This window comes from Oryzias latipes, chromosome 9 (assembly GCF_053564925.1).
Source record: "Oryzias latipes strain Hd-rR chromosome 9, Olatipes_Hd-rR_3.1".
Taxonomy (NCBI): domain Eukaryota; kingdom Metazoa; phylum Chordata; class Actinopteri; order Beloniformes; family Adrianichthyidae; genus Oryzias; species Oryzias latipes.
Genome location: NC_136245.1, coordinates 18,599,703 through 18,625,409, shown reverse-complemented (window position 1 = coordinate 18,625,409; position 25,707 = coordinate 18,599,703). Strand labels below are relative to the sequence as shown.

Sequence of the window (25,707 nt, the reverse complement as noted above, 5' to 3'; positions counted from 1 at the left end):
AAAATGTATAAAATTAATAATAAATAGAAACAAACCTCCATATGCCTGGACTCGCACCCTTACAGCCTCAGCAACATTGTTAGATCTCCGCACCCTCAGAATAACCTTTTGCTCCTGCTGTGTTTCCTCATCTCTATCCTCTGGTACCTGCACCAGTCCAGGTCCAATACTGAGAACTCCACCGGTTGCATCACTTGCAAGGATGGTGACTGTGGCCACACTGTATTGTCGGTTGAGCCGAGGAGATGCATCTTTCCACGTTGACTCTGGATCAAGAGCCTGAACATCTGTCAAGTTGACTTGAAAGTGCTCGTCTGGCTCAGACAGGGAATCATCGAGTATTGAAAGGCGGAAGGAAGCGTTGGTCTGATGAGGTGAGTCAAAGACCAAACGCCCGTCAGGCACTGCAACAAAGTCCTTTCCTGCTTCTGCACTGACTTCCAGCGTCTTATAGAACAACTGTGTAATGTTGCTTCGTGATCCATAAAGTCTCTGAACATAAAGTGTTATCGTCTGGATGTCTTCTGCAATGACCAACTTTTGGGAGTCAAACGCAAACTGGTAGATACCCAATGGCTCCACCTCTGCAAAGGTAAAACCGGACCTGAAAGGGGACAGATAAACAAAAAGTTCAGCCTAAATCAAAATTAGTTCACACTGACATTCCTTAAAGTCCCACTATGACATAGTTTCTGCAGAGTGGCAGTACCCATAATGGAGAGCTCGCTGTTTAAGTGCTCTCCCACTAGCTTACAGCCCCAAACGCCTTTAACCAAACATTAATAGTGTAACAAAAATTTCAAGCAATATTGGAACTATTCAATCGTGCAGTTTTGATCCAGATGCCAGTGGATTTGAACAGAATGGAGCAGAGCTGGGAGCTTGTGGCCTGCCCATTATATTTTCTACATGACAAATACAATCTCTTTTAAACAGCATTTATTTTCTCTGCTCATGATTCACAAAGATTTGAATTAATAAATACTCTGAAATGCAATTTTAAGCTTAAATTAGTTTATGTATATCCTCCATCATTGCGATCAATGCCATTAGAACATGTTAAAAACACCAACAGCACATTTCATCAGCAACTACCTGAACTTGACTGCCCTACTAGCAGCAACGTCTGAGGTGGCAGTGGTGAGGTGTATAGCATAGGAAGCTGCCTCCATAGTATTAGCAACAGCTGTAAAGACTATGGCTTTAGTTCGTTCTCCATGGGCGAAGGTCAGCAATCCTGTATACAAAAAACATAAATTACCAACAACCTATGCGTTGGCTATAGTAAGTATGGTGCTTAAAATGGGCATGGTAGATGAAAAAGAACAGGATAGTACTGCTAAAGATACACAGGTTAGGCTCAGAAAATGTGTGAGAGTAAGCTAATATTGACAATAGTTCAATTCTTCTCTGATGGTCTCACCTGAGTTTGGGACAACAACCCCTGCTTTGAACCCAGGTGGAGCCTGTCCTGAAGGATATCCAGCTTTCCACTGTACCGTGATGGCCCCAAAAAGCCCAGTTCGTGTCACCTTTGCCTCGCATAATCCTGTTTCTACACTTGACACTCGCAGAGCTCGTAAATTAAAGCCAACCTACATCATAGGAAGAGAAAACCCTGTGTTATTCTTCAGTTTTGTTACAAAAACATTTAACATAGCAGAATATAGTGAAACTCAATAAGAAGGGTCAAAATTGGGCATTGGCAGTGTAATCATATACTGTATGTAATACAACCATATCAAGAAGGTGTGGATGAAATTAAAAAAAGGTGCATTTTTGCTGTATACACTTTGAAGTATCAAAGTCCTTTTGGAAAGAACAATGTTTTATGAATTTACGATCAATACCTTTGTGAATAATAGCAACATTTGATATTAAAGATGAGTGAAACCTAAGAAACATTAAGCAAGCTTCAGCGAACTTCAGAGAGGACAGAGAATAGGGAAGTCACCTCTGAGTTTGCAGCCTCTTCAGGTACAGTCACAGTGGAAGAGCTGGCCTCACGAAGAAGACGAGGCAAAGAGCCTTGGACATCACTGACGAGTCTAACATTTGTCAGCTCTGTTGTGAAACTTGTACCAACTGGCAAAAACACCTAAGAGACACGTTGGAAAACCAGAAAACACCAATGAATCCTTCAAAAAACAATGGGTAAAGCTGTTTTTAAGGATTCTATGACTGTAAATTGACTCTCCTGGTCCCCTACCTGGCTGCTGATGGGCACAGTGATTGTGCTGAATGTCTGTCCCTCTCTCATAAACAGGCTTCCTTCAGCTTGCCCTCTCAGTATCTCCTGGATGTCCATCATGACGTCCACCCCTCCCGTGATCCTGTAGCCCACACTGGCATTTCCAAACAGCCCAGCAAGCCGAGTTACATTGATAACCACAGCTCTGGTGAGGTTAAAGCCTGAGCCCACAACCACCACAGACTGCTGTTCAGTGTTCAGGAAAAACACACCATGCGGCTCATCGTTAGCTGGCACCCTGTGGAGATGAGGGAAAGATCAGTTTCCAGCTCATTCAACAATTTTGAATGGAATTATGACAACAAACCTGATGTAGGTTCTGATCAGGTTTGGGTTTGCATCTAGCGTAGCACCACCCTTCACATCTGTGAGTTGGACAACGTAGAGCTCCTCCACCTCTGGGACTGTGTCGGGCATGAGGTTAAGGATAATTTCTGCATCCCTTTGTCCTTCCAGGATCATCACCGTGCCCATTATGACAATGAAGTCACCCGTTACATCGGAGTCACTTTGGATTTGCCAGTGGACCTGCAGCGACGATGCAGAAACGTTTCAAATCCCCTGTCATGACGATTTAAGGTCTGGTTTAAAAATGGATCTGACACGTACTGTGATGTTGCCCATCACACCCTCTCTGCGTGTAATCAACAGGGAAATGTTGCGAGGAGCCTCTGTCTCACTCGGTTCATTGATGACAAGTTCTCTAAGAGCATCTTTGGAGAATTGCACAATGCCATTAGGGTCTCCAAACTTCCCAATCTAAGAGATGAGGCACCCATTAGAAGAGTAGGAATTTTTTGCACTGTATTACAGAGACAAACTCTTGTGATCCTGTGACGAACCTGCAGTGTTACAGACCCAGCTTGAGGATCAACATCCATCTCTCCTGAAAGAATACTGAGCTCGATAACAAATTTCTCCTCCACTTCCACCTCACCATGGGGCAATATCTGCAGCTCAATGACCCCTGAGCTCTCCTCCCCATCTCTGAAGAAGAAGGACCCGTTCACTGGTGCCCGGAAATCGGTATTAAATGGGGGCAGAACTTCTCTGCTGTTTGGGCCAAGGATAATCCAACTGACCTGTGAAAGAGACATCAACTCTCTGAGAAATGCAACATGCGCTTCTCTGAATGTGCGTCTTTCCTCATACCGTTGCATTGCCCAGAAGTCCTCCTGCTCTCTCTACAACAAGACTGAGTTTCAAAGTGGAGTTTGGGTTTGACACCATGATGATGGTCTGGTTGATGAAACGGACCACCCCACTCGGAGAGTCACTCTTGCCAATGGTAACCCTTGCGACATCTCGAGGGCCCAAAACTGCTCCTCCCGTGGCTTCAACCAACAGGACCTCGAAAGTCTCTGCATGTTCACTGAGAAAAAGATTTTAATTTCTTATGTATATATCAAGCATTCTTTTTATTTAAATTGCTTTTAAATCTTCTCTCACCTGTCCAGGTCATCTATGATAGTGACATTGATGTAACTAACATTCTGCCCATTGGCAAATGTCACTGAGCCATTTTTCAGGACATAGTCTAGACCAGGAGTTGCACTCAAGCCTCTTGATATGAAGTGGGCAGAAACAGGCCCATAAAAACCCACTCTCCTCACCACTGGAATCAAAACAGTACCGACACCTTCCTCAACTAAAGAAAAAGAGAAAAACCTCCATTACATTCACTTTTACATTACACAAGGGAATACTGAATAACTACTTAAAGCAAAAACATAGTCTAAAAAGCAGGAGGATCTAACGTCTCAAAACAAACTTTTTTTTTGCTTTTTACTTCATTCTTACCTGTAATGTTGAGGTAGTTTTGCTGGATCTCCAGAATGCCTTCTACATTGTCGTTCTGCATTATTAACACAGCAAGAGATGAGATGTTGCCTTTGGAGGGCGGCTGGTCCAGCTGGAGGCCGAACTCTCTAACTGTGTAGTCCACAGCACTGTCCACCAGAGGAAGACAAAGGACACCAGACAAGGATGACAAGAGATGTTTTAAAAGTCACACCAATTTTGGACATCTGACTAGACCAGGGGTCTGCAACCTGAGGCTCCAGAGCCACATCTGGCTCTTTTACCTTTCTACTGTGGCTCTCTATTTAAAGAAAAATAAAACGTTTTTAGATTTAAAAAGTAACTATGAGTAAAAAGTGAGCAAGTAGTAAAGTTAAAAAAAAGTCAAATAAACTCAAACTTTATTCAACTTATTCACAAACAGTTGAAGGACAATATGAAGTTCCTGACAATGGTAGCCATAGTTCTCTAAGAATCCATCAATCCTTTGTAGTTTACCATAGTCATACTAAAACACTTTGACAGATTTTTAAGCTCTGTGTACCACAGAAAATCAATTTCAGGTCAGTAAGCACAACGAGAATTCATACTTAAGGCTCACAGGATTATAAGGAGCAATTTCTTTTAATTTTTGAACAAATTCAAAGATTTTTGGTGTGCCCCATGATTAAATAAAAACGTATGACTCACTTAATAAGCTATTTAATTATATATTCTTTTAGATTTTTGTATTACTGGGTAAATGCAGCACTTCATTTTAAATTTCTGCTGACATTCCACTACTTATTACTACATTTGGTGCATTGAGATGTTTCTACACAGGATGTCTTTTATTTTGAAAGGAAGTCAAGTGAACCTCTGTCAAAAGTAATCTCCTATTTCAAAAACATTGAACATTGTTGTACCTACCTAATGTTTACAAGCTCCAAATTAGTGATGTTGATAAAAAACACCTCGGGTCCCTCTGGAAGACTGTCATCCTGGATAAACACTGTGACTTGCCGAGAGGTTTGGCCGGGATTAAATAGCAGCTGCCCTGAAGAGGAACGAAAGTCCAGCTCACTGACTGCAGTGCTCCCAAAAGTGCTGTAGGTCACCAGCACACTTCCTAAACTACCCAGGAAGCGAAAAATGGTCACATTCACCTGTGGAAAAGAAAAGGCAAAATGTAGATTAGATTTGAAACTGTGTGCTGACACTGATGTACATTTTTTTAACCTCACCATTCCCTCCTCCTCTTTTGCTGGGAGCTGGAGTTGAGTGAAAGAGAAAAGGCCGTGAGGGTTGTCACTGGCTGCAACAGTAATCTTGGCGTGTCTGGCATTGGGGCTTATTTCCAGTCCTGCTGTAGCAGAGGTGAGGGACAGCTGGTACTCACGGCGCTCCTCTGGTATTTCATCATCAAGGACCTGACATCAAAGGAAAATGGCATCATTCAAAAAACATTCCAAGGTTACAGTTTTAAAGACGTTTATTTCCCTTTCCATAAAAACCTTCAAAGTTATGTTGGCTGATGGCTGTCCATCTGTCATAGTCACAGTTCCAGAACTTTTTTCAAATTCAGAAGCCACAGCTGGAGTGATGTTCCAGTATACCTGCACCTCTCCAAACACACCAGGCCCTCGCATGATACTGGAGAATCGACACAAGTGAACACAAATTTCACATTACAAATAAAAGCCAGTTATTAAACGTAATTTTTTCAAGTTGATATGGAATTTCTATCACCTGACTGTGGCAGTCCCATTGTAATTTCCATGAGGTTCTCCGATGAGGATGTTTCTAGATGAGCCAGCTATTCCAATAATCCCAAGAGCAGCCTTGTCTGCTTTGATGGTGATGGTTACTAAACCATTTAAAGGATCTATGATGGCACCACTGTCTGCAGGTAGCAGCCTCAGAGTGAAATGTTCCTCTCCTTCAAGCACATTGTCAGCAAGGGCCCTTATCGCAAACGTCTTCATAGACTCCGTCTGAAAAGAATATCAATAAAAAGAATAAATCAGTTATGATGACACTTTGCCTCTAACCATTAGACAAGCATCTTCTCAATCGACTTTTAAAACTCAATTAAAAATCATTTTTACAGAAAAAACATTTGGTCCAACATGAGATTCTACTATGCTTCCACCTTTCACTTTTTAATTTTGTTTTTAATCACATATTAATGAAATTTATTGAGTTTTTATTGTTCAGCACTTTTCTCGACTTTTTGTTTGTGTTAAAGTGCTTTATACATAAAGGTGTTAATATCATTATTATTAAGAGGTAACCAGTGAGCCTTTGCAAAATAAAAGTAGCACAAATACACCTTTTATCAAATCATACCTGATTGAAAATAAGTGTGCCGTTAACAGGTGAGAGGTCATCTTTTGCATGGTCTTCCAGTTGCCACATGAGTGTCACCAAACCTTTACCTCCTGAACTTCGCAGCACTGTTATAGTTGCGACAGCAGCAGGATCATCGACAAACTCTGGCTCACTGATCAGCATCTGCAGATTTATAACATACGTATTTTTTGTAACTCCTTTAAATTATAACACGCTCATAGTTCAAATCTCCTTTAAGAAGGAATGGACTCGCCTCCAGGTGTTGGAATCCAAAGCGTCCAAGAGGTGAGTCGTTGGCTGGAATACTGACAGTAACAGAGGTCACCTGTCCGAGACGAGCCCCGCCAATCACGCGCAGCAAAGTCACTGTGAATGTCTCCGTGGCCTCAACTTGTTCATCATCCAAGATAGTGATGGATATAAAGGTTTCTCTCTACAGACATTAAAAGGCACAAAATTGAGGCCATTTCAGCTCCAAAGCATTTGAACATTCTAATTTTGTGGCTAGCTTTCTTTACTTGTCCATCTTGAAAGGTGACATTTCCTGACAAAGGACTGAAGTCATTAGGATCAGCAGTGATTGGAGCAGCCTCCCAGTACACCACTAGTCTTCCAGTTTTACCCCCGAGTCGCACCACTGACAGATTAAAGACATTGTTTGGTGGCGGCACCTCATAGGCCAACACCTTTCCAGAAAAATCCTAGAAAAGATTGTTTTGCCACAAAAAAAATAGGTGTCATTAAATTAGCATTTATCTATTTACAGTTTGGAACATTAATGTACTTTTTATCAGAATAATCAGATGTTCCATGTAGAATATTTCTGCTCATACCTGAGAAACATTGAGCTGAAGAACCCCTCGAGGGTCGTCATTCTCCTGGATGGTGATCTCTGCAACTTCCATTCCTGTCCTTTTTACAGTAGGCTGCCCAGCTCCACCCAAACCTTTCACTAACTCCACCCCTGTTATGTTTACTAGAAAACTCTCAGCAAGCTCTGGGATGTCATCCTTGAAACACATAGAAGTGCAATTTCAACAACAAAAGCACATTTATAATCTGAGACCTATTGAGCTTTTAGACTGCCATTCATCCTTACAGGCAAAATTGTAACAGTAATAAGGGCCACAGTGGCACCGTTAACCATGATGATGCTGTCAGTTTTGCCTATGTAGTCTTCTCCTGCAGTGGCCTGATTGGATGGGGGCTGGTGCAGAGCTGGGCTGGTCTTGTAATGGATGGCCACCTCTCCTGAGGAGCCCTGCTCTCTCACAATGGTCAGGCTAACATTGACTGGAGTCCCTGTGTTATAAGAAATATGGAATTAAAGTAACTAAAAAGGTGTTTAAAAAGAATAAACTTTATATTCAAAAAACAAAAAAAAAGATGGAAATAAAACAATCAACTGTTGAAAAAACAAGCGCAGAAGAGAAACCACATGAGGGGATAATACTCCACCATTCATTTTTGTGTGGCTGAGTCTCAAACAAAACACAATTTGCAACAAATCTCCAAATATTTAACATCCTGCAAAGAATTGTAGTCTTATTTCAGGAGACGACAATGACTGGATTTTACCATCAGTTAAACATACAGTTAACAAAACTGGAACAAAATGAAAAAATACATATTTGAATCTTTTGACAATATCTTAACTCTTTCTATTTGGAATTTTACGAGGTCTTTGCACTTGAATCCAGCAAAAAAGGGATTTTTCTGAATAAATCTCTTACTCTGTGGCTCTTGTGTTAGAGTAAACTGGGAGTCCAGATGCCATCCAATCACACCGTATGGAGACCCGTTTGGTAAGATGGTGAACAGAGCCCGAGACAAGTGCTTGTCAATGGCTGCTGCTTGTTGTGGAACCTGAAGACCTACAGTGGTAACGTCCATGAGAGTGATGGTGACGCTCTCTCGCAGCTCTGGGAAACCATCTGCTATCACAGCCAATGAGATGATGGCAAATCTTTGACCTTCCGAGAACGTTACCTGTAATGATAGAAAAAAGGAGATTTTTTTTTTTTTACCATTTTCTGCTTGAACAAGTACTTCAGTTTAGGTTTTCTGTTTTATAGGTCAGGACAGATTACTCACGACTCCTGAAGTGGGGTAAATATCAGCTAAACTGCCGTTGGCAGCCCAGTGAACGGTCAGTCTGCCAAAGCTCCCTCTTTTCCTCTCTACAGTGAGTGAAATTAGGTTGTTTTCCTCCAACTCCTCCACCTCAAAGTTAAGAGAATCCTGCAGAAAAAAGCCTACATTAAAACACAATAACGCTTTAAAATGGACTTTACTTATTACTAAAACATGGTGTCCACTCCACCTGAGCAAAACCAATGACTCCATAAGCATCATCGTTGGTTGGCACAACAACTGTCACCTGACCACCAAACCCAATCTCAGCCCCGCCCTTTGGATTCTTCAGTTTGACTTGGAAATACTCCTCTATCTCGGGAATGTCATCATCTAAGACATTCACTGCTATTTCCATCTCCCTGTCACCTGGTGCAAAATACAGCTCACCAGAACTTTGTGAGAGGAAGCAAAGAAAACACAAAAAAGTTATTAATATGATTCATTCCTGTTGTAAAAGAATTGCTTTGGTTCCTGTTTTTATTTAGTGACACACTCAATACCTTGGTATGAAGTCCGACTGGTTTGAGACAAAAGTGAATTCATAAATATTGGAGCCATTCTCCTCAGTAGCTGCCAAGAGGACCTTTGTAGCGTTGAAGGATGGCACCATGAAAGAGAGGAAGCTATAGGCTGGTGGAGCCCTCAGGACCACAGAGAACAAGCTGAAATCAGACCTCCGGGAGTAGAGAGATGAACCATTTACTCCAGCTAGCAGGAGATAAGCTACAAAAGTAAAAATAAAAAATGTACATAGTTAAATCAAAATTCTTATTTTATGCAAGTCAAAGATTTTCAGATTACAAAAATGTACATTTGAATTCCTATTTCTGCCTAAAAAAAATGAGTTTGTGGGATTTGCACTTACTGATTCCAGAAGACATGGTAAAAGGGTGAATGGAGGAGAGGCCAGGATGAGGAATAGACTGATGAAGCTGAGGTAAAGGGACTCCTGAACTCCATAGTAGCACCTCACAGGATGGAGAGTGGCCTGGGGGGGGGAAGAGAGACAAGATTGCTTAAACACTAGAACATTCTGTTTTACTTTTTCTATTGCCAAAATAATAAGTTTGTGTAACCACTTGCTTAAATAACACGCCTAATACTGACAAATTACAACCTCTGAGTCCTTGTGGCTTGGCTGTGCTCCAAGCTGAGGCCTTCTAAATAAACCCACACAACAGACCTTACCAAAAAATTCACCACTTTTGCAAGCTCACAAAAATATATTTCTTTAAACTGCAGACTGACTTGCGTTAAATTCTAAATATTGATGATTAATCATACTGAACAGAACAATGATGTTTAAACAGTTTGTGTTTTTGCCCTTTTGTTTGTATAATTTCAAAAGAAATTTCCAACCACAGCCTGGTGAGACCATCAGGCACTAACGTGTGAGGTTTCTTTGTTTAACAAAAATGCATCTTGTTCTTCTGTCCAAGCTGCTAATGTGGAATATTTAAAGACAAATCTGTACAGCAGTTCACTGAAACGCAACTTTAGGGTATTTAAACTGGCAAAACAATGCTAACTATGAAATGTAATCACATTTTTAAATACTGGTTAGCATTGATGCAAATTAGATCACCTTCAGTAGCAATCAGCAGAAGGATCTGGTCTGTTTTTGTGCTGATGGCCTCCACCTGTCTGACTCTGCCATTAAGCTGTAGAGGCTTTGCATTCTGAAACCGTCCACTGGTCCACTCTAGCAGCTGACAGCTCACATTCTGGCTGTCCATGCACACTATAAGGCGGGGAACGTCTGCCCAAGTGAAAGGAGTTACATGGAGGATATCCTGCTTAAAGTTCAGAGTCTGTTGAAGCGTGAAGGAGCTGCCAGTCCAAACAAAAATCTGAAAAAAAAAAGATTAAAGAAAAATGTCTAATAGAATTACACATATTTTATTGAATGAAAATCCTTTCATATTTTCATTTAATCAGTGGAATAAAACTGCCCATGTTACCTGGCTTGAGGCTATGAGAAAATCTTTGCCTTCAATGGAAAAGTGTTTTACATCCAGAGCTTCAACACCCAAGGTTTGATCCTGAAGAAATCAAAAGATTTTACAATCAAACCACCAGAAAGAAGACCATAGCAGAAAAGGCATGTAGGAAAACACCAGAGTTATGTTGTATATACTTGCCAGTGTAATATTCAGGTCTGTCTTTACTTTGAAGATGCTGAGGTTGGCTGCAGGGAAGAAAGGGGGGCCACCATGTGTAATGCCAATGTACGTGGAGCCATTCATTGCAAATCCAATACATGTCGCGGGGTCTTTAATCCTAATAGACTTTAGGAACCAAAACAGAAATCTTAAGCCTGATAATGGACATTTTTTCCACTATATTTCAAAATGCGCAATCATCAAAGGCTGGTTTTACCTCTATTGGCACAAAAACACCCTGCCATCGATACAGAGTGGCTAAAGTGTAGGAGGATCCAATCATAGGCCTTTTATCCAGTCTCAGAGCCAAGAAGGAATGTTTTTCTGGAAGTGTGCACCAAGCAGATGTGGGGTTGTCTTCAAAGCTCTGGTACCAACCCATTACTGGAAAGGGACCAGCTGCAAGGAAGAGAAAATTCAAACTAAAATTAAAAGAAAAGAGAATATTGAAGAAACAGCAAAGGAAAAAAATTGGAATTAATATTTCAGGACTTTAGGCTTCCTTGAAAGTTGATCTCACCAGCAGCTTTAGCTGTGTTGGGCTGCATCTCCCACTCCACGCTGACAGCAGAGTTCAGACCGTTACTGCGAGATATGGTGAGGAAGACAGCTCTGCCCCCTTCATCAGCAACTACAACTGCACTGGTTCTGTACAGAAAGCCCAGAATCCTGTTCAGCTTAAGCATTGTTCCAAATGCAATTACAGTTTTTATGCCCACGTATACTACAAATATAAATAATACTAAAAACGGTTCCACTTTTTACACTTAGACCTGTTGAGTGTAGGTCCAATTCGGAACAAGCCAGAAGGAGCTACATTTTCCAAGATGGTTATGAAAGTCTGGAGTTGATCATCAAGGCGTGCACCTCCAGTTGGGTTGAAAAGTGTCACTGTGAAGGTTTCATTTCCTTCAGGCTCAGCATCAAGTACTGCCCTGATCTCCAGCATCTAAAACAATAAAAAATAAACAAATTCAATAACTGACGAAATTAAAAAAAAAATTATAATCCATGTGGTTAAAGTTTTGGTTACTGTTTTGGTTGGTTGTGAAACCCGCTCCCTTTTACCTTAAACCGTTCCCCATCATCCAGAACCAAAAACCCCTGTGTAGGCATCAGGTCACCCTCTGCTAAACTGCCATTAGCATCAGTGATGGTAAACTGGACCGACACAGAGCCGAAGGTGCCCTTCTCTGGGTTGCGGATCACGTAAAGGTTGGCCACACTGTCGCTCAGCGCTGACACAGAGGTGGGCTCTCTAAGGAGGAAGTGAGTGCTCGTGTTGAAAGAGAGGACACCGTGTCCATCATCACTGGCCAGGATGGTTACAGTTGCTTTGAAATGAGAACATATCAGTTAACGACCAGTACTTCTCAAAAATTAAACAGTGAGACAAAAGCTAGCTAATTTTGTCAATATAAAAGTTTATTTTAGTGATAAACTGTTACAGTAAGGACAATCATTTAGGTCTTTATCACTGTGACACTTTCTTTCTTACATTTTTTTCTACTAAGGATGCAAAGATGAAATCTTCCCTTGAAAATCAAAGCTAATTTTTTTATGTAAACACAAAAATATGCATAAATAGCAATGGGCTAAACCATTGATTTGAATTTACTTTACATTATTCTATGGCCAAATTGTATTTTTTTTTTTAATTTCACTTAAATTTATTTTATTATTTTTCATTCAGATTTTAGTCTACCTGTGGTATTTGTGCCAAGCTCCAAGCCAGGGGAGGGATTAGACAGGATGAGTTGGAATCTTTCAGGTCCCTCAGGAATGGGATCATCAAGAATTTGAACTTCCACAAATTTATGCCTTTCGCCATCCACAAAATGAAGCATCTATTGGAACAGAGGGTCCTATTTAGAAAAAGCCGTGCCATTTTTTTTAGGTAAAACAAAAGTCATGCGCAAGTAGATTTCAAGTAAGAATAATAAGGCACTCCACATGCACTTGAGGACTATTTCCCTTATAGTTACATCTTTGTCACAGATTTAAACACCTTTAAACACCAGCTATGTCTGACCGTTTCACTGCTATTGTAGTCCAATCCTTGCTCAGCTTCTAAGTTCTGAGCGAAGAAGAAAAGAGAGACGTTTCCATGAGTCCCCTTGTTCCTGAAGGCCACAAGTGTGACAGATCCTATTGTTTCATTCACTTCAAACCTACAAACCAGAACACATTTAACAAAAAAAGAATATTAGATTGTGTTATCATTAAAAAAAAAAAAAAACTTCTGACGGACTTTTCTCTTACATGATGTGTGTCCATTCAATGACCCCTCGAATTCCATCATTGGGGGCAATGCTGACTTCTGCAACCAAACCCTGGGTATCTGAAGAGCGGAATGAATGAGGGATAGCAATGATAAGGTTTTGATTGTCAATTGTTTTCAGTAATTGTAGTGTGTAGACGGACATTTCACTCTACTCAGACAAGGGTACAAACAGTAGTTAGTTGTGTAAGGAAAAACTGAGAGGTTCTAGTTTCTGTCATGCCACATTTAAGAACTTGATTACAACAAGGAAGGGTCTCCTGTAAAAGATCTGGATGGCTGAGCAGCCAAGCTTTTTGGGTGGACTGATTTATAGTTCCTTTTAACAGTCTTCTCCTTTTGACTCTACGGCCAAGACAGCAGGAGGCCAGCAGTGGGTTTAGTTTGGCTTCCTCCCTCCTTACCACACAGGGCAATTGCTGCTGCTAAATCCCCAGGCTTCTTCCATCATAGAAAGCATCAGTCCAACCCTCTAAGCCACAAGGTGACGGCTGCCAAAAGAGAGGCAGTGTGTTCTCTGTGCCTTCCGGGTAGATGGCTGACAGTATTCTGGGAACTTGTGAGTGCTGTACCGTAGTATTCTGTCAACTCATCACTATCTTAAGTTTCCCATTCATAAATTGGGGCTGTGGTTTGGAGGACTCTAAGAGGAATAAACCGAACTACAACTACAAGCCTGGCGATGTGCATTTTGAATGCTTACTACAATAACAGCGTAAAGCAACCTTATGTTTTTTAACTACATGAGCTTTACTGTAATCTTTGTAAGCAGACAAACATGCATTTTACCTGGCAAAGTGCAATACACAACCTCTGATCAACCAGAATAGATAAAAAGACATTTTAGATGAAAAAAAGAAAAAAAAAATCATTATTATTTTTTAGCATAATAGAAACAACAGAAATGGCATAATTTTCATGTGAAGCCAAGAAAAAGCACAAAAAAATAAAATAACTGATCTGTATACTCTGTGCATGCACTACTGCTTATCAATACCTAATTGAGGGACTGTAGTGAGGGTTGTGATGAGAACTGCTGATGTTATGTTCACCAAGAAGAATTCCTGCAGTTCTGGAAGGTCATCCTAAAAGATGAGGAAGCTTCAGTTTTCAACATCCAACAAATGCCAACATCTTTTTAGACTTTTTCAGTCAAAAACAAAACTAATTCCTTCACGTATTGTACACAATCCATTTATGTGCTATAAACATAATATGATGCTTTTTAATTTGACAGACACAGCAGTAGTTGAAATTGAGGCATCCTTTATTTTACCTCCAGTATAGTGACAGGGATTGCTATGGACGTTTGTCCATCCTGAAGAAGGACAGAACCGCTGCCAGAGATGAAATCTAGCCCTGGGTCAGCAAGGGCACCTTCTACCTGAGTCAGGTTTTGTAGAGAGCCTCTCATTACTTCGTAAGTGATATTCACCGCTCCTGCATTCACACATTTGAGTGACATATCAGTTATAAAGTAAAGGATAAAAAAAAGCTGAAAATATTTAAAACTGAAAACCCATTTCTTCATTTTCTGGCATTGAAGCCTACAGACCTGATGTTCCAAACTCCCTGTTGATGTAGATGTATATAATTTGGTTGTGCTCTTCTGTGGTCACCCTGACAGATGATGGTGCTATGGTTAGCAGTCCATAGGGCTGATCACTGATATCCACAGTGAGTACTGCTTCACTGCCTTGAACATCCAGGGCAGCATGGCCTGTCACTGCTACGCCTGGACAAAGGTCATAGATGATTATTGTCATCTATGTCACATTTCTATAAAATGGCATCCCTTACAATGACCTATTTAAAGGGGAATTTATTTTTTATTTACCAAACGTTTTTATATTAGACAATAAAACTCTGTATTCATCTTTGTCTTCTGGTGTGGCATCTTCAAGGAGCTGCAGAACTATGGTCTCATTTAGTTGGCCCTGTGGGAAATACAGCAGCGTTGTTACATTGTTAAACTTTGTAGCTAAAATATTTCACTCAGAATTACAACAGCAACAAAATGCCAGTGCATGCCAAAAATGCAGCTCCCTAATGTGCAGGGATGATTCCACAATAAGGAAATGAGCAGGCTGTTTTTGACCTTGGTGAAGAAGAGGGTTCCTGAGGTCTGAATAAAAGTTCGGTGAGTCAGCGGCCCTTGTATGGTCCAGTCGACGGTAACATTCCCCAAACCTGGGGCAGTCCTCAACACCAACAAGGACAGTCTTTCCCCTGAAAACCATGAACATTTGCAATTAACCTTCATACAGATCCATAAAATCAGTTTAACATGGCTTTAGCGCTTTGAATTTTTGACGTTTTGAACTTGTGAAGAGAGGGGTTTGTGGTTTAAGAAATTGAAACTACTGTAAACATTTGTTGTTTGGCAGACCTACCTGGAAATGATAGAAGGTATTATAACATGTTGTTTTCTGAGCACCTGTTTTACTGTTTTTCAAACTTAGTTTAAAATACTTCTGAGTTTAACATTTCGCAACAAAAACACTTCATCTGCTTCATCAGTCGGAGCCTCTCCCTTTGGTTCGGCTGCTGTTCAGCCTCTGCAGCTCCAATTGGGGACCAGCATTGCTGCCCAGCTGTGATGAAGCTGCCCACCATGCATGATACTGCATTTGGCTAGATGTGCATCCATCCTCAAGGGAAGAGGTCCCAACAATTCGTGTTTCCACCAACCAACTTTTCCAACAACCAACAAATCCCCTTATTGCTGTTCGTACTAATTACATTTTGTAAAAGTGTTTTCCTTCCTTCAAGTTATTTTGACAGTTTAGTTAATCCGTTTATATCTTTTTTGCATTAGCAGCAGGTTTGTGTCTGTTTACTGCTTTGCTCAAATGTCACTGTTAAATTCATGATGCCTGTTCATCCTCCACCAGCCTCATTTCATGAGTGGTGGTTGACATGCATGCTAAAGGCAATGACCCTAAATGACCCTGTGGTGCAGAACTCACCTTCTCTAGCAATAACAGAACGTGAAGCTGAGTGGAATCCCACTATTCCCGCCACATGATCATTTGCCAGTATTACTATGGTTACAGTATCAGAACTGGGTAGAATTCGACTTCCTCCTGCCGTGTTGACAAGGCCAATCATGAGGCTCTCATTGTCCTCGGGCTCATCATCATCCTTGATTTGTACCCGAATGGTTTTCTTTAGATCACCTAAAGAGAAGAGGAAGAAGAGGGCATATTAGTTAATTATTAGCAGACAACACTTCAAGATTTTTCATAATGCTGCATGTAACACACCATCAAAGACCAGGGTTCCTCCGGTTCCTATGAAGTCCACATCTGGTGTAGCCTTTCCTCCAACAAACTTCCACTCTACAGTGACGGTGCCCAGGTTTCCTCCTCGCCTCTCAATAACCAATGTCACTGCAACTGTGGGTTCTTCTCGAACCTCTAGGAAGAGTCCATCATTGGTGGTGTTGGGACTGATGCTGTAGATTAAAAACACTCCAAATGCGTCTCCGTTTATTCCGATAGTGACTAAAGCTTTGTCTGGCTGACCAATAGAAGGCAGGTTCTTCTGTGGCACTGTCAAATTTACCAGTTCTGCCTTCAGAAACAGGATTAGAGAGTATTATTAGTTTTGTTTTATATACATTTAGTCAAGCAGTAAATTTGAAGCAAATCAAACCAATGAGATCATGAACAAAATGGTAGAATAGACTTCCAGTATAATTTACCTTTAATATCTGCATCAAGAAGCTCTCATCCATTTCAGGGAAAGTGTCAGTTAAAATCAGGACAGTCAGGTTAGCAGTCCTTGATCCATCTTCCATGAAGGCACTTTGAGCAATCACAGGAGTATAATCACTTCCTGCCACAGCTTTGGCACTAAACAAGACAGCGGCTGCAGTCCCATTTTTTACATAGGTGGAAACCTGCGAGGTAGAGGTCAGCTGCTCGGCTCCTGAAGTCACCCATGTGCAGTACGGTGGGGTCATGGCAGAAGAAACAGAAAAGGCCTGACAGGCCTGCTCTCTCAGGCAGGCTGCAGCACACGCAGCCACAGGTTCTCTTTGGCCAGTGATGTTAACGGTCACAAAACCACTGGCTGGTCTGCCAGGCTTTGGAGAGTCATAGTACATCAACAGATTCTGGTTATTGGCCTGAGCCAAACCAACAACGTCGATCTCAGAGGTATTGTACGTGATCATCAAGCGGCCAAAGTGTCCATCTCTGGAGACAGACAATGTGAACACCCAGAGGACACAACAGTTAGACTAAGTTAAAAAGAGCAATGCAAGATATTAAAAATAAAACAATTGATTGTGGTCAAAAATACCTTCTTCGGACAGTAACATTAGCTCTATAAACACCTTCTAGGGGCTCCTGAACCCGATAAACAGACTGCTCAAAGTAAACTGTTCCATGGGGGTTGTCATTAGCAGGCACTATAATATTAACAGATTTATCAGCTCCCAGGTTGCCTCCATTAGAAGCATCTGTTAGCTCGACTTTAATAATCTGAAAAGACACAAAGTGTAAAACAAAAATTAAGATAAAAATTTAAGTGTGCATGGGTAAAAAAATGTAATGACATTTTCTCGTACAACTTCTCACCTCAGTGATTTCAGGTAAATCGTCAGCTAAAATCTCCACTCTGAATGTCTTTATGGTCTCTCCAGGAACAAATGTCACCTCTCCTGATGTTGGTTTGATGTCCCCCTCTGCTAATTTACCATTAACAGTGGCCTGCCATTTCACTGTCACTGTTCCAATAGTACCAGCATTACGCACGATGGGCAAAGTGACCTCAACAGAGCTGGATTCTGGCTCCTCTACTGTTATCGGAGTAGACTGGAAGACTGGGTAGATTCAAAATAAACAATATCAAGTAAAGATTAAGAAACTGAGCACAAAGTTAGACATATGCTCTTGGAAGATTTAGACTAACCAAAGGCACCAAACGGATCATCAGAAGGCAGTATGGTGATGATGGCACGTGTCAAGTCTCCAAGCATAGCTCCTCCAGTTGTTTGGTTGATCAACTCTACGAGAAAGGTCTCCTCCAGCTCAGGGACCAAGTCATTTATGACATAGACTGGAACAGATTTGCTGGACTCTCCTTCTAACAGAACCACATCAGTCGAAGCCACACTGTAGTCCTCACCTGTAAGATCACACAATACATCAAACTTAACAGGCAAGAACTAATAAGACACCAATCCTGAATAGGAGCTTTACTTACTAACTCTGGCGGTTAAAGGCAGGGCTCGGAACTTGACAGATACATCAGCAAAAATCCCCCCTACTCGGGTCACATTTATGATCGGTCCTACGTAGCTTTCAGCTACACTGACAGCAGAGGCAGACAGCTGAAGAACTCCAAAGGCAGCATCACTGGCTCCTACAATCACCTGTGATACAACCTCAGTGCTGAGGCCCAGAGAAGGGGTATTTGGGACTAGAGGAAACATGGAAACATCATATGAGCTGATTGTGGTATGTGCAGATTTGAACAGTTCTGTTTATCCAATCTTCTAGGCTCTTACTGAATCTCTCCTGCTCTCCTTGGATTAGATGAACACTAATTAACCTTACAAATATCGACTCATCTCTTTCAGGGTCATCATCATCCAGCACCCGAAGGGTGATGTTTGCTTCACTCTGATTCGCTGAAAACACAACAGAATCCAGGAGGGAAACAAAATCCCTTCCTTCCGTAGCTCGACCCACTCCAGGGGTCCTGAACGGTTCTGGATCTGCCTCTTTTAATGTCCCATATGTGACACGCACCTGCATGAATTGAAGTGGGTGAAACACATTTCAAATATCTGCATGTATATATAATTTTATTATGGCGTTAAAGACAAATCAGAACTGGTTGTGTGTTCATTCTACAGTTCACAGACTTTAGTATTTGGACCTACCTTGCCCATTAAACCTCTCTGTCGCTGAATGGTGAGGGAAACTGTTGCATCAGCTTCAGCAAGTCGAATGGATCTTGTTGCATTGGTAAAAACAAAAACGCCATAAGGATCATCGCTAGCAAGGATTGTCAAAGTAGCAGATGTCTTGTTTCCCAGACGACCATGTGAAATGTTAACCAGAGAAATAATGAAGCTCTTGTCCAACTCTGGAATCTCATCCTGGGCAACATTAATGATGATGTTCTCTGTTTTTTGCCCTTTCCTAAAGGTGATGTTTCCATATCTGCTGACGAGCTCTGTCTTAGAGCTGGGATCAGCTTCCCAGAACACAGTGACATTAGACAGGTCACCAAAGGAACGATTCACCTAGGAGAAAACAAAACAAAATGTAACAAACTCACCAAGAACAACAGGATGTTTGATGTTAACCAAACTGTCAACTTTCCTGACCTCCAGGACAACAGAATTGAATCCATCCTCAGGCTCTGTCCCATTAACAGACAGAGATTTAGGACTGAACTGAAACACTCCATGGGCATCATCAGACGCTGCAATGGTGACAGTGATGCGAGATGCAACTCCCAAGCTGGCTGCGCAGAAGATCACACACGTGACTCTTTGTACTCAGTGGTGACATTGAGAAGAAGTCATACAATCTGTCACAGCAGAGGGGAACAATCTAATCTTCGTCTTATTACATGTGCTAATCTTGGCAATAATATAAAAATCACAGTAAAAAAAATTCAGTGGCATTATTTTAATGAAGACTGGAAAAATCTGAATACATATGAAAAGATAACTAAGGCTTTTAGTGGATTTAATAAAATTCTTCCCCTCCTGCATCCCTGTGAAGTGATGTTTGACATTTTTTCTCATTGGTGTCAACATAATATAAAAAATGGCAATACACCCATACACAGCTACAGCAAGTGTGTATGTGCACCAAATACCATGTGTTGATGATATATAAATAAAGGAAAATTGCAGCTAGGGGAGGAAAGGAAGGTAGTGCTTACCGGGGTGGTAATAGGATGAAGGGAGGAAGCCATAGTCACTCTCCCCAGTACCACTCCCTTCACTATCCAGGAAAGGATCCACTAATGGATCACACAGGACAACCAGAGGGATATCACACCAGAAGAATAGAGGATAATAGGTAGAGGGAAAGGAGTTGTGAGAGAAGCCTCGTACATAGGAGTGGGGAAGCACAGAGATCGCCACAAAGAAAACACACAGAAGCTCCAAAAATTATAATTTTCAGTAAAATTATAGTAGAAATAACCACAATCCAAACAGTGCACAGGAGAAAAAAATCACACGAATCTGTAGCACAGATTCATATTTCAGCAAATTAAATACAGATTTAGAGATCTTACCTCTATTGTCAATGCTGTAGAGCTCCACTCTGAAAATCTTCTCCAGCTCAGGAACAGGATTGTCAACGATGGTCACATTGATGAACTTTAACCTCTCCCCTGGAAGAAACTCCAACACGCCCTCAGCCTCCTAGCAGTGAAACAAGAACCCAGTGAAACATTTAAAACATACAGTATGTTGTTTATTGAAGGACTGTTAAAGTGACTTCCCCTCAATACTTAAACAAACCTGATAGTCCTCTGGGCTGGAAGCTGTGAAAGGGGTTGTCCTGAATCCTATCATAACACTTCCCAAGAGGCCTTGGGCTCTGGCCACTGGCAGACTGATCAGTCTATCCTCCTCTGCTACTGTTATGCTGGCAGGTTTTAAAGCTGGAGAGATAAGTCCTTCCCCTGGAGGACTGGGCTGAAACTGCAGCAGACCTAGAGCAGAAAGATAAGGGAAAGATACAATCAAAGAGCAAAGGCATTAGAAACTCCAGATGCAGATTTTGGAGGAAAAAAACTTACTGAACCATTGATTTTTATTTTTAAAATTATCTATAAACTCAGGTGTACTTTATAGCATTATTGAGAGTATAAGAATGCTACTTTTGAGACAAAGTACCATAAGGATGGTCGCTAGCTGTGACGGTGATAGTGTTAACTGAATTGTTGGGGTCAATGCTTGCTCCACTGGTGGGGGTGGAGCCTGGTTTCCCATCACCGGACTGCGCTGACACCAGTGCAACCTTAAAGGACTCTGCCAACTCTGGGAGGTTGTCATCCAAAATGAGCAGGTTCAACACCTGAAACGAAAGATTTAACAAACAGAAATACATCTTCTGCAGGGGTCATATCTGTCAGATACATATGCAGATTGTTTTAATTGTCTAGCCATTTAAAAAAGTATTTATGCAAAGTTTTAAAAGTATTTTGACCAGATAGATACTTTTTTCATCTAAGACTGTATCTCTATGAAATCAGCCCCTAGGAGGAGCTGTGTAGCAATAAATAGAACCTTTTGATCACCTGCAAAAAGGACATCAGAGACCCATTTTTAACTATAATACATTTATTTAAAGGGATTCCACAGCTTTCTCCTAAAGATTGTAAAAAATAAAGTGGATAAGTGTTTAGCATATAATATTTTGAACTAAAATAACGTCTTTTTTTTTTACAATCAGCCAATAAATCATTAAATAGTGTTACTTTTAAAAGCTTTATGTTCACACCTTTATGTTTTGCTGACAAATGTCAGGTATTAAAAGGCTTTTAAAGATTAAGCCTGAGGTCATAATGGGTTAAGAGGGACTTTCTCCTGCTCATGCAAAACTCTGATTGCATGTACGGATTCACACCCACCTCAGAGCGCTGTCCAGGCATGAAAAGCACTGATCCAGTTGCATTGGCAAAATCTTGATGAGCGGGGCTGTCGCTGTCAAGCTGGGTAACGTTGTAGTTCACAGAAACGTAGTCCAAGGAACCCCGGGTTCGTTCGATCACACAAGAAATAGTTGAGCCCTCGTTGCCGATCTATTTAAAACACAAATAAGTAAAAAAAAAAAAAAAAAGATTTAAAATGTAGAGAAACAATTGTTGGCTAAAGCATTCCTACATTGGAGCATGTTCTACGACTTGCTGAACATTCCTAGATAGTCTAACATAGGGAAGATCCTTGGATCTGATGGAATGCCATCTTTAGCCTTGCCATCTGCTGCTCAACATCTCCCATTTCCAGTGCTGGAACTTCAGATCCACTTCTATAGGAATGCCCCCACTGACAAACCTGCTGCTGCTTCACCAGCTGTCGCTCCACCTGAGATGGCCCAACACGAGAAGCCAATCATCTAATCCTAGTAAAAAGGGTCGCCGTGCTCTAACTTTTCGGTCTCCAGGCACTGAGACTGATAAAATATGTAGCAGGATAAGGACTTTAAACACCCAACGGGTTCATATTACACCTGTTCCTATCATCTTTATCATGTTAGCAGTATAAATTCTATTTGTGTTAACACAGAAGTTAATATAGTGTCTGGTAGACTGAGATCATTAATTTGGTTTACTACTTCTAATGGAAAACATCAAAGTGGCTCATAATTTAAACATCCCAAGCATACAGTAAATATATATTTCAATTATTATTATTTTAACAAATTTGAAACATTTAGGGTAATTTTTTAAATTCTACTAACAATGAAAATGGTTTGCTTATTCGCTTTTTTAAGGCAGTTTGGTATATGAAAATGTTTTTGCACTGGCTTCATGTCACTCAGAGCATAGACTTAAACACATCTGCTGGTGCACAATCTGTTCGTGGCTCAGCAGAACTTCTCTGATATGTTGTTCCATATGAACCTCATCACAGTCTAATAAGCTCAGGAACAGGCCTTCTTTTTAATGAATAATTTATATATTTGATGCTATTTTGTGCAGGTTTTTAAATGTAGCTTTTTCTTTAAATGTAGCTATTGATACTACTGCTTAAGAAAATACAAAGGAACAAGTTTAACCCAGATGCTCAGTAAATAAACAGAAAGCAATTTGCATTTCACCAGTTAGGCCTCGGAGGGGGGCTATCAAAGGAAACCTCAGATACCACAAAACAAAATCATTTGAAACATGAACAGAATACATTTACAAAAAATACATGAAGGAAAAAAGCTCCTATTAGATCTATCAATACTTTAACAAAATACTTGTTGCAGTGAAGCTACAGGATCCGTTTCTTTTCTAAAATGAAAAACAATCTTGAGGAAAAACCTAAGTTTGTCAGAGCTTCATTTTTCAGTGATGAGGAAACAAAAAGCACACTGATTGAAAATGAATGAGATGACTTTATAATAACCCTGCAGGTTTAATTTTAAAGACGGGGCTAGAATCCGACAGCACGTCTCTGTGGAAACACAAGAAAATAGAGACCTACAACAACAGAGCAATGAGGTAAAAAGTACAAAAAAAGTATTAAGTCATATTTTAAAATCAAGTTCAGTATGTAAAATGACAGGGGAAAAAAAGAGTTAAAAGTGTATAAAAATAGGTTTGCGTTTTAGCATTTCAAGTATTCCACTTACATCAGGTATGCAGGCACCAGTGAACCCAAAAAGCCCATTGGCATTGTCACTCTTCATAACTCGCAGAAGAGCAGTGGGTCTGGGAATGGGTAGACGGGCTCCACCGCTCACTGCCACAAGCTGAAGATAGAACATCTCTTCTGGTTCCTCGACTTCGTCATTCCTGACCTCCACCACAAACGATTTCTGCCTTTCATCTTGAAGGTACCGCAGGTAACCGGATATGTTTCGCAGATCTGTTTTGGAAGGTTGAGTGTGGAGCTCATGAATTTGGCTGCGGTTTAGCGTAGAGTGGTACAAGCGTAGGTCCTGGAGAAGACCAGTGTAGAGCTGTTTGCCCTCAGGATCGGATCCAATAAACACTGAGGCTGGACCTGGAGTAGAAAAAAACAGGATTTGTGTCAATTTTACCAATGAAAAAAATGACAAAATAAAGAAGTCAGTCAACAAAGACAAAGCTGCACTACATAAAGCAAACTGTAAATGCCAACATGACGATACTTTTAAATACCTTTCAAAACTAAACAAAGGGTCTAGTTGGCTTTGTTGAATTTTTGCCTCAACTGTTCAATTTTTCAATTCTTAGGGCTTTAGTACCTTTGTAGAAAAGACTGAAAGTTTTTATTAGTTAGTAAAAAATGATTTATGGTTATTTGAAATGATATTTGCCAAGCATGATTAGATTTAGATTTAGTAGAGGCTTTTATTCAAAGCGTAGTCAGTTAATTAGATCGTAGCAACTTTATAAGAATTATAATTGTAAATCAAAATATTTTTCTTAGTTTCTTTGGTGAAACTTATGTGTTTACTTTAGTTGTAATGCACTAAGGCAACAAACAGAATCTTGATTAAGGCAACCAAATGCCTTGGTTCAGCTCTACCTTATTATTTATTTAAACACACTTACACCTTCCTTCCCTATCATGTCCGCCAATTAAACAAAGTGAGATAAATTAAGAAAAAAATATAATTCTGCCCCAGTAGACATGTACTAAACCTGACATAAAAACAGCCTGTCCTTGGGCTAAGTCCTCATTAACTGGGTATTGTAAAGAAATCTGTCAATATCTGCTTTTTGGCCAGTGTCTGCTTTAATTATTAAAAACTTGCACACAAAAAATTATAATTCTAACCAATTTGTTTCTGCAGGCCAAGCAGTCATTCAAGTTTAGCAGACCAAGTATTGCAGAACAATTAGACAGCAATGAAGATAAAAATAGAACTATGTTTGAAAAAGAAAATTAAGAGAAATTTAGTGGAGAAAAATCTATATTAATAGCATTGTTCTGTTTTTTATTCTGCGTCCATTGTGTTTCCTTTTTTTTTAATTTAATCTATAGAAACCAATAGCCTGTGTCTCTTTAAAACATAAAAATAGTATTAAAAGTAAAAATGTTCACATCTAATTTTGGATTATTTCTCGGATTCTGAAATAAGATCCATATAAGGTTTAACAACTTTTTTTAATCCAGAGGTCTTGAACATAGCTCTCTGCTAAAATAAACCTGCAGAGTTACAACTATCAATGTACGATAAATCCCTTTAGCTATCGGAGAAGCAGGAATTACATGTTTCAAAGTTATTAGTACTGCTGTAACCTTTAAATAAGTCTAAATATTAATTACTTAAACCATTCATTACAAAAAGAAGGTAAAAAAAAAAAAAAACCAAAAGATTTTAAAAAGAAGCATACCATCATTGATGCCTTCTCCTCTGACGCTCCTCAAGCCTCCAGGAATAGAGATTCCATCCAAGAAAAACTCAATAATCCCATCATCCACAGTTATAATGATATGTACCCATGTGTTCTCCTCCAGGAACTTCTCAGCAGTGGCCCGGGCCACCTGGGTATTATTTGATCCTTTTACTGTATAATACAACATAACTGTGACATGTGACTCATTGGTGTGCAACTTCACTCCGTAATGAAAGCTCCCATTTTTGGTTCCTTTGGAGACTATGAAGCCATCAGTGTTCAGTCTAGGCACCAGCCAAGCAGAGAAGGTGAAGTTGCCAACAGAGGCAGGAGCATCTTCAGGCTTAATGCTTCCATATGCTCCTGGAAGCCCTGAGAAAAACCAAGTGTCTGTGGCTGAATGGTGTCTTCTAGAATGAGGCCTGAGCTCAACGTCATCTGGGAAAGAAGCTAAAAGCAACACATCATCCATGAGGGGAAGACCTTGGGGGAAGCTTTCAGATACGATCTCCCAGGACACCCGAACGTCACCAAATGTGCCCTGTTGTCGCAAAATGGTAAAAGGGGCAAAATTGGATGTATCATCTACAGAGAGAACATCCTCTGCAACTTCTTGGTCCAGGTTAAAGTCAGCGAAGGCGAAGACGCCAAAAGGATCATCATTGAATGGGATGAGCACAGAAGCATTTAAAGAAGTGTTTGAAAGCTGACCACCCTCGCCTGTA

The 25,707-nt window shown here is 40.5% G+C and overlaps 1 protein-coding gene across 2 annotated transcripts in view; it reads right to left on the bottom strand.

Moving 5' to 3' along the window:
* Nucleotides 1-25,707, bottom strand: part of adgrv1 (adhesion G protein-coupled receptor V1) — a 95,465-nt gene that overhangs the window by 41,587 nt on the left and 28,171 nt on the right. The window contains exons 21-77 of one of the 2 annotated variants that reach the window (XM_011479300.4): nucleotides 24,980-25,702; nucleotides 23,287-23,660; nucleotides 21,578-21,748; nucleotides 20,841-21,021; nucleotides 20,463-20,656; nucleotides 20,234-20,363; nucleotides 19,874-19,954; nucleotides 19,308-19,447; nucleotides 18,858-19,223; nucleotides 18,480-18,723; nucleotides 18,176-18,391; nucleotides 17,882-18,097; nucleotides 17,548-17,792; nucleotides 17,270-17,451; nucleotides 16,668-17,163; nucleotides 16,228-16,537; nucleotides 15,931-16,140; nucleotides 15,060-15,190; nucleotides 14,799-14,898; nucleotides 14,517-14,696; nucleotides 14,238-14,401; nucleotides 13,959-14,046; nucleotides 12,943-13,021; nucleotides 12,713-12,851; nucleotides 12,386-12,527; nucleotides 11,749-12,014; nucleotides 11,454-11,629; nucleotides 11,201-11,328; nucleotides 10,898-11,079; nucleotides 10,660-10,806; nucleotides 10,480-10,560; nucleotides 10,104-10,368; nucleotides 9,384-9,506; nucleotides 9,019-9,241; nucleotides 8,706-8,910; nucleotides 8,477-8,623; nucleotides 8,116-8,371; nucleotides 7,482-7,684; nucleotides 7,216-7,392; nucleotides 6,901-7,083; nucleotides 6,636-6,815; nucleotides 6,380-6,544; nucleotides 5,780-6,024; nucleotides 5,545-5,683; nucleotides 5,275-5,460; nucleotides 4,961-5,196; nucleotides 4,052-4,200; nucleotides 3,701-3,899; nucleotides 3,404-3,623; nucleotides 3,094-3,333; nucleotides 2,861-3,010; nucleotides 2,559-2,779; nucleotides 2,210-2,489; nucleotides 1,955-2,098; nucleotides 1,424-1,595; nucleotides 1,096-1,237; nucleotides 36-604 (exon numbers count right to left, since the gene is read on the bottom strand). In XM_011479300.4, coding sequence (XP_011477602.1) covers nucleotides 36-604; nucleotides 1,096-1,237; nucleotides 1,424-1,595; nucleotides 1,955-2,098; nucleotides 2,210-2,489; nucleotides 2,559-2,779; nucleotides 2,861-3,010; nucleotides 3,094-3,333; nucleotides 3,404-3,623; nucleotides 3,701-3,899; nucleotides 4,052-4,200; nucleotides 4,961-5,196; nucleotides 5,275-5,460; nucleotides 5,545-5,683; nucleotides 5,780-6,024; nucleotides 6,380-6,544; nucleotides 6,636-6,815; nucleotides 6,901-7,083; nucleotides 7,216-7,392; nucleotides 7,482-7,684; nucleotides 8,116-8,371; nucleotides 8,477-8,623; nucleotides 8,706-8,910; nucleotides 9,019-9,241; nucleotides 9,384-9,506; nucleotides 10,104-10,368; nucleotides 10,480-10,560; nucleotides 10,660-10,806; nucleotides 10,898-11,079; nucleotides 11,201-11,328; nucleotides 11,454-11,629; nucleotides 11,749-12,014; nucleotides 12,386-12,527; nucleotides 12,713-12,851; nucleotides 12,943-13,021; nucleotides 13,959-14,046; nucleotides 14,238-14,401; nucleotides 14,517-14,696; nucleotides 14,799-14,898; nucleotides 15,060-15,190; nucleotides 15,931-16,140; nucleotides 16,228-16,537; nucleotides 16,668-17,163; nucleotides 17,270-17,451; nucleotides 17,548-17,792; nucleotides 17,882-18,097; nucleotides 18,176-18,391; nucleotides 18,480-18,723; nucleotides 18,858-19,223; nucleotides 19,308-19,447; nucleotides 19,874-19,954; nucleotides 20,234-20,363; nucleotides 20,463-20,656; nucleotides 20,841-21,021; nucleotides 21,578-21,748; nucleotides 23,287-23,660; nucleotides 24,980-25,702 — 11,901 coding nt within the window. The remainder of the gene's footprint in view (nucleotides 1-35; nucleotides 605-1,095; nucleotides 1,238-1,423; nucleotides 1,596-1,954; nucleotides 2,099-2,209; nucleotides 2,490-2,558; nucleotides 2,780-2,860; nucleotides 3,011-3,093; nucleotides 3,334-3,403; nucleotides 3,624-3,700; nucleotides 3,900-4,051; nucleotides 4,201-4,960; nucleotides 5,197-5,274; nucleotides 5,461-5,544; nucleotides 5,684-5,779; nucleotides 6,025-6,379; nucleotides 6,545-6,635; nucleotides 6,816-6,900; nucleotides 7,084-7,215; nucleotides 7,393-7,481; nucleotides 7,685-8,115; nucleotides 8,372-8,476; nucleotides 8,624-8,705; nucleotides 8,911-9,018; nucleotides 9,242-9,383; nucleotides 9,507-10,103; nucleotides 10,369-10,479; nucleotides 10,561-10,659; nucleotides 10,807-10,897; nucleotides 11,080-11,200; nucleotides 11,329-11,453; nucleotides 11,630-11,748; nucleotides 12,015-12,385; nucleotides 12,528-12,712; nucleotides 12,852-12,942; nucleotides 13,022-13,958; nucleotides 14,047-14,237; nucleotides 14,402-14,516; nucleotides 14,697-14,798; nucleotides 14,899-15,059; nucleotides 15,191-15,930; nucleotides 16,141-16,227; nucleotides 16,538-16,667; nucleotides 17,164-17,269; nucleotides 17,452-17,547; nucleotides 17,793-17,881; nucleotides 18,098-18,175; nucleotides 18,392-18,479; nucleotides 18,724-18,857; nucleotides 19,224-19,307; nucleotides 19,448-19,873; nucleotides 19,955-20,233; nucleotides 20,364-20,462; nucleotides 20,657-20,840; nucleotides 21,022-21,577; nucleotides 21,749-23,286; nucleotides 23,661-24,979; nucleotides 25,703-25,707) is intronic. The other variant, XM_078952851.1, reaches the window with a different exon arrangement.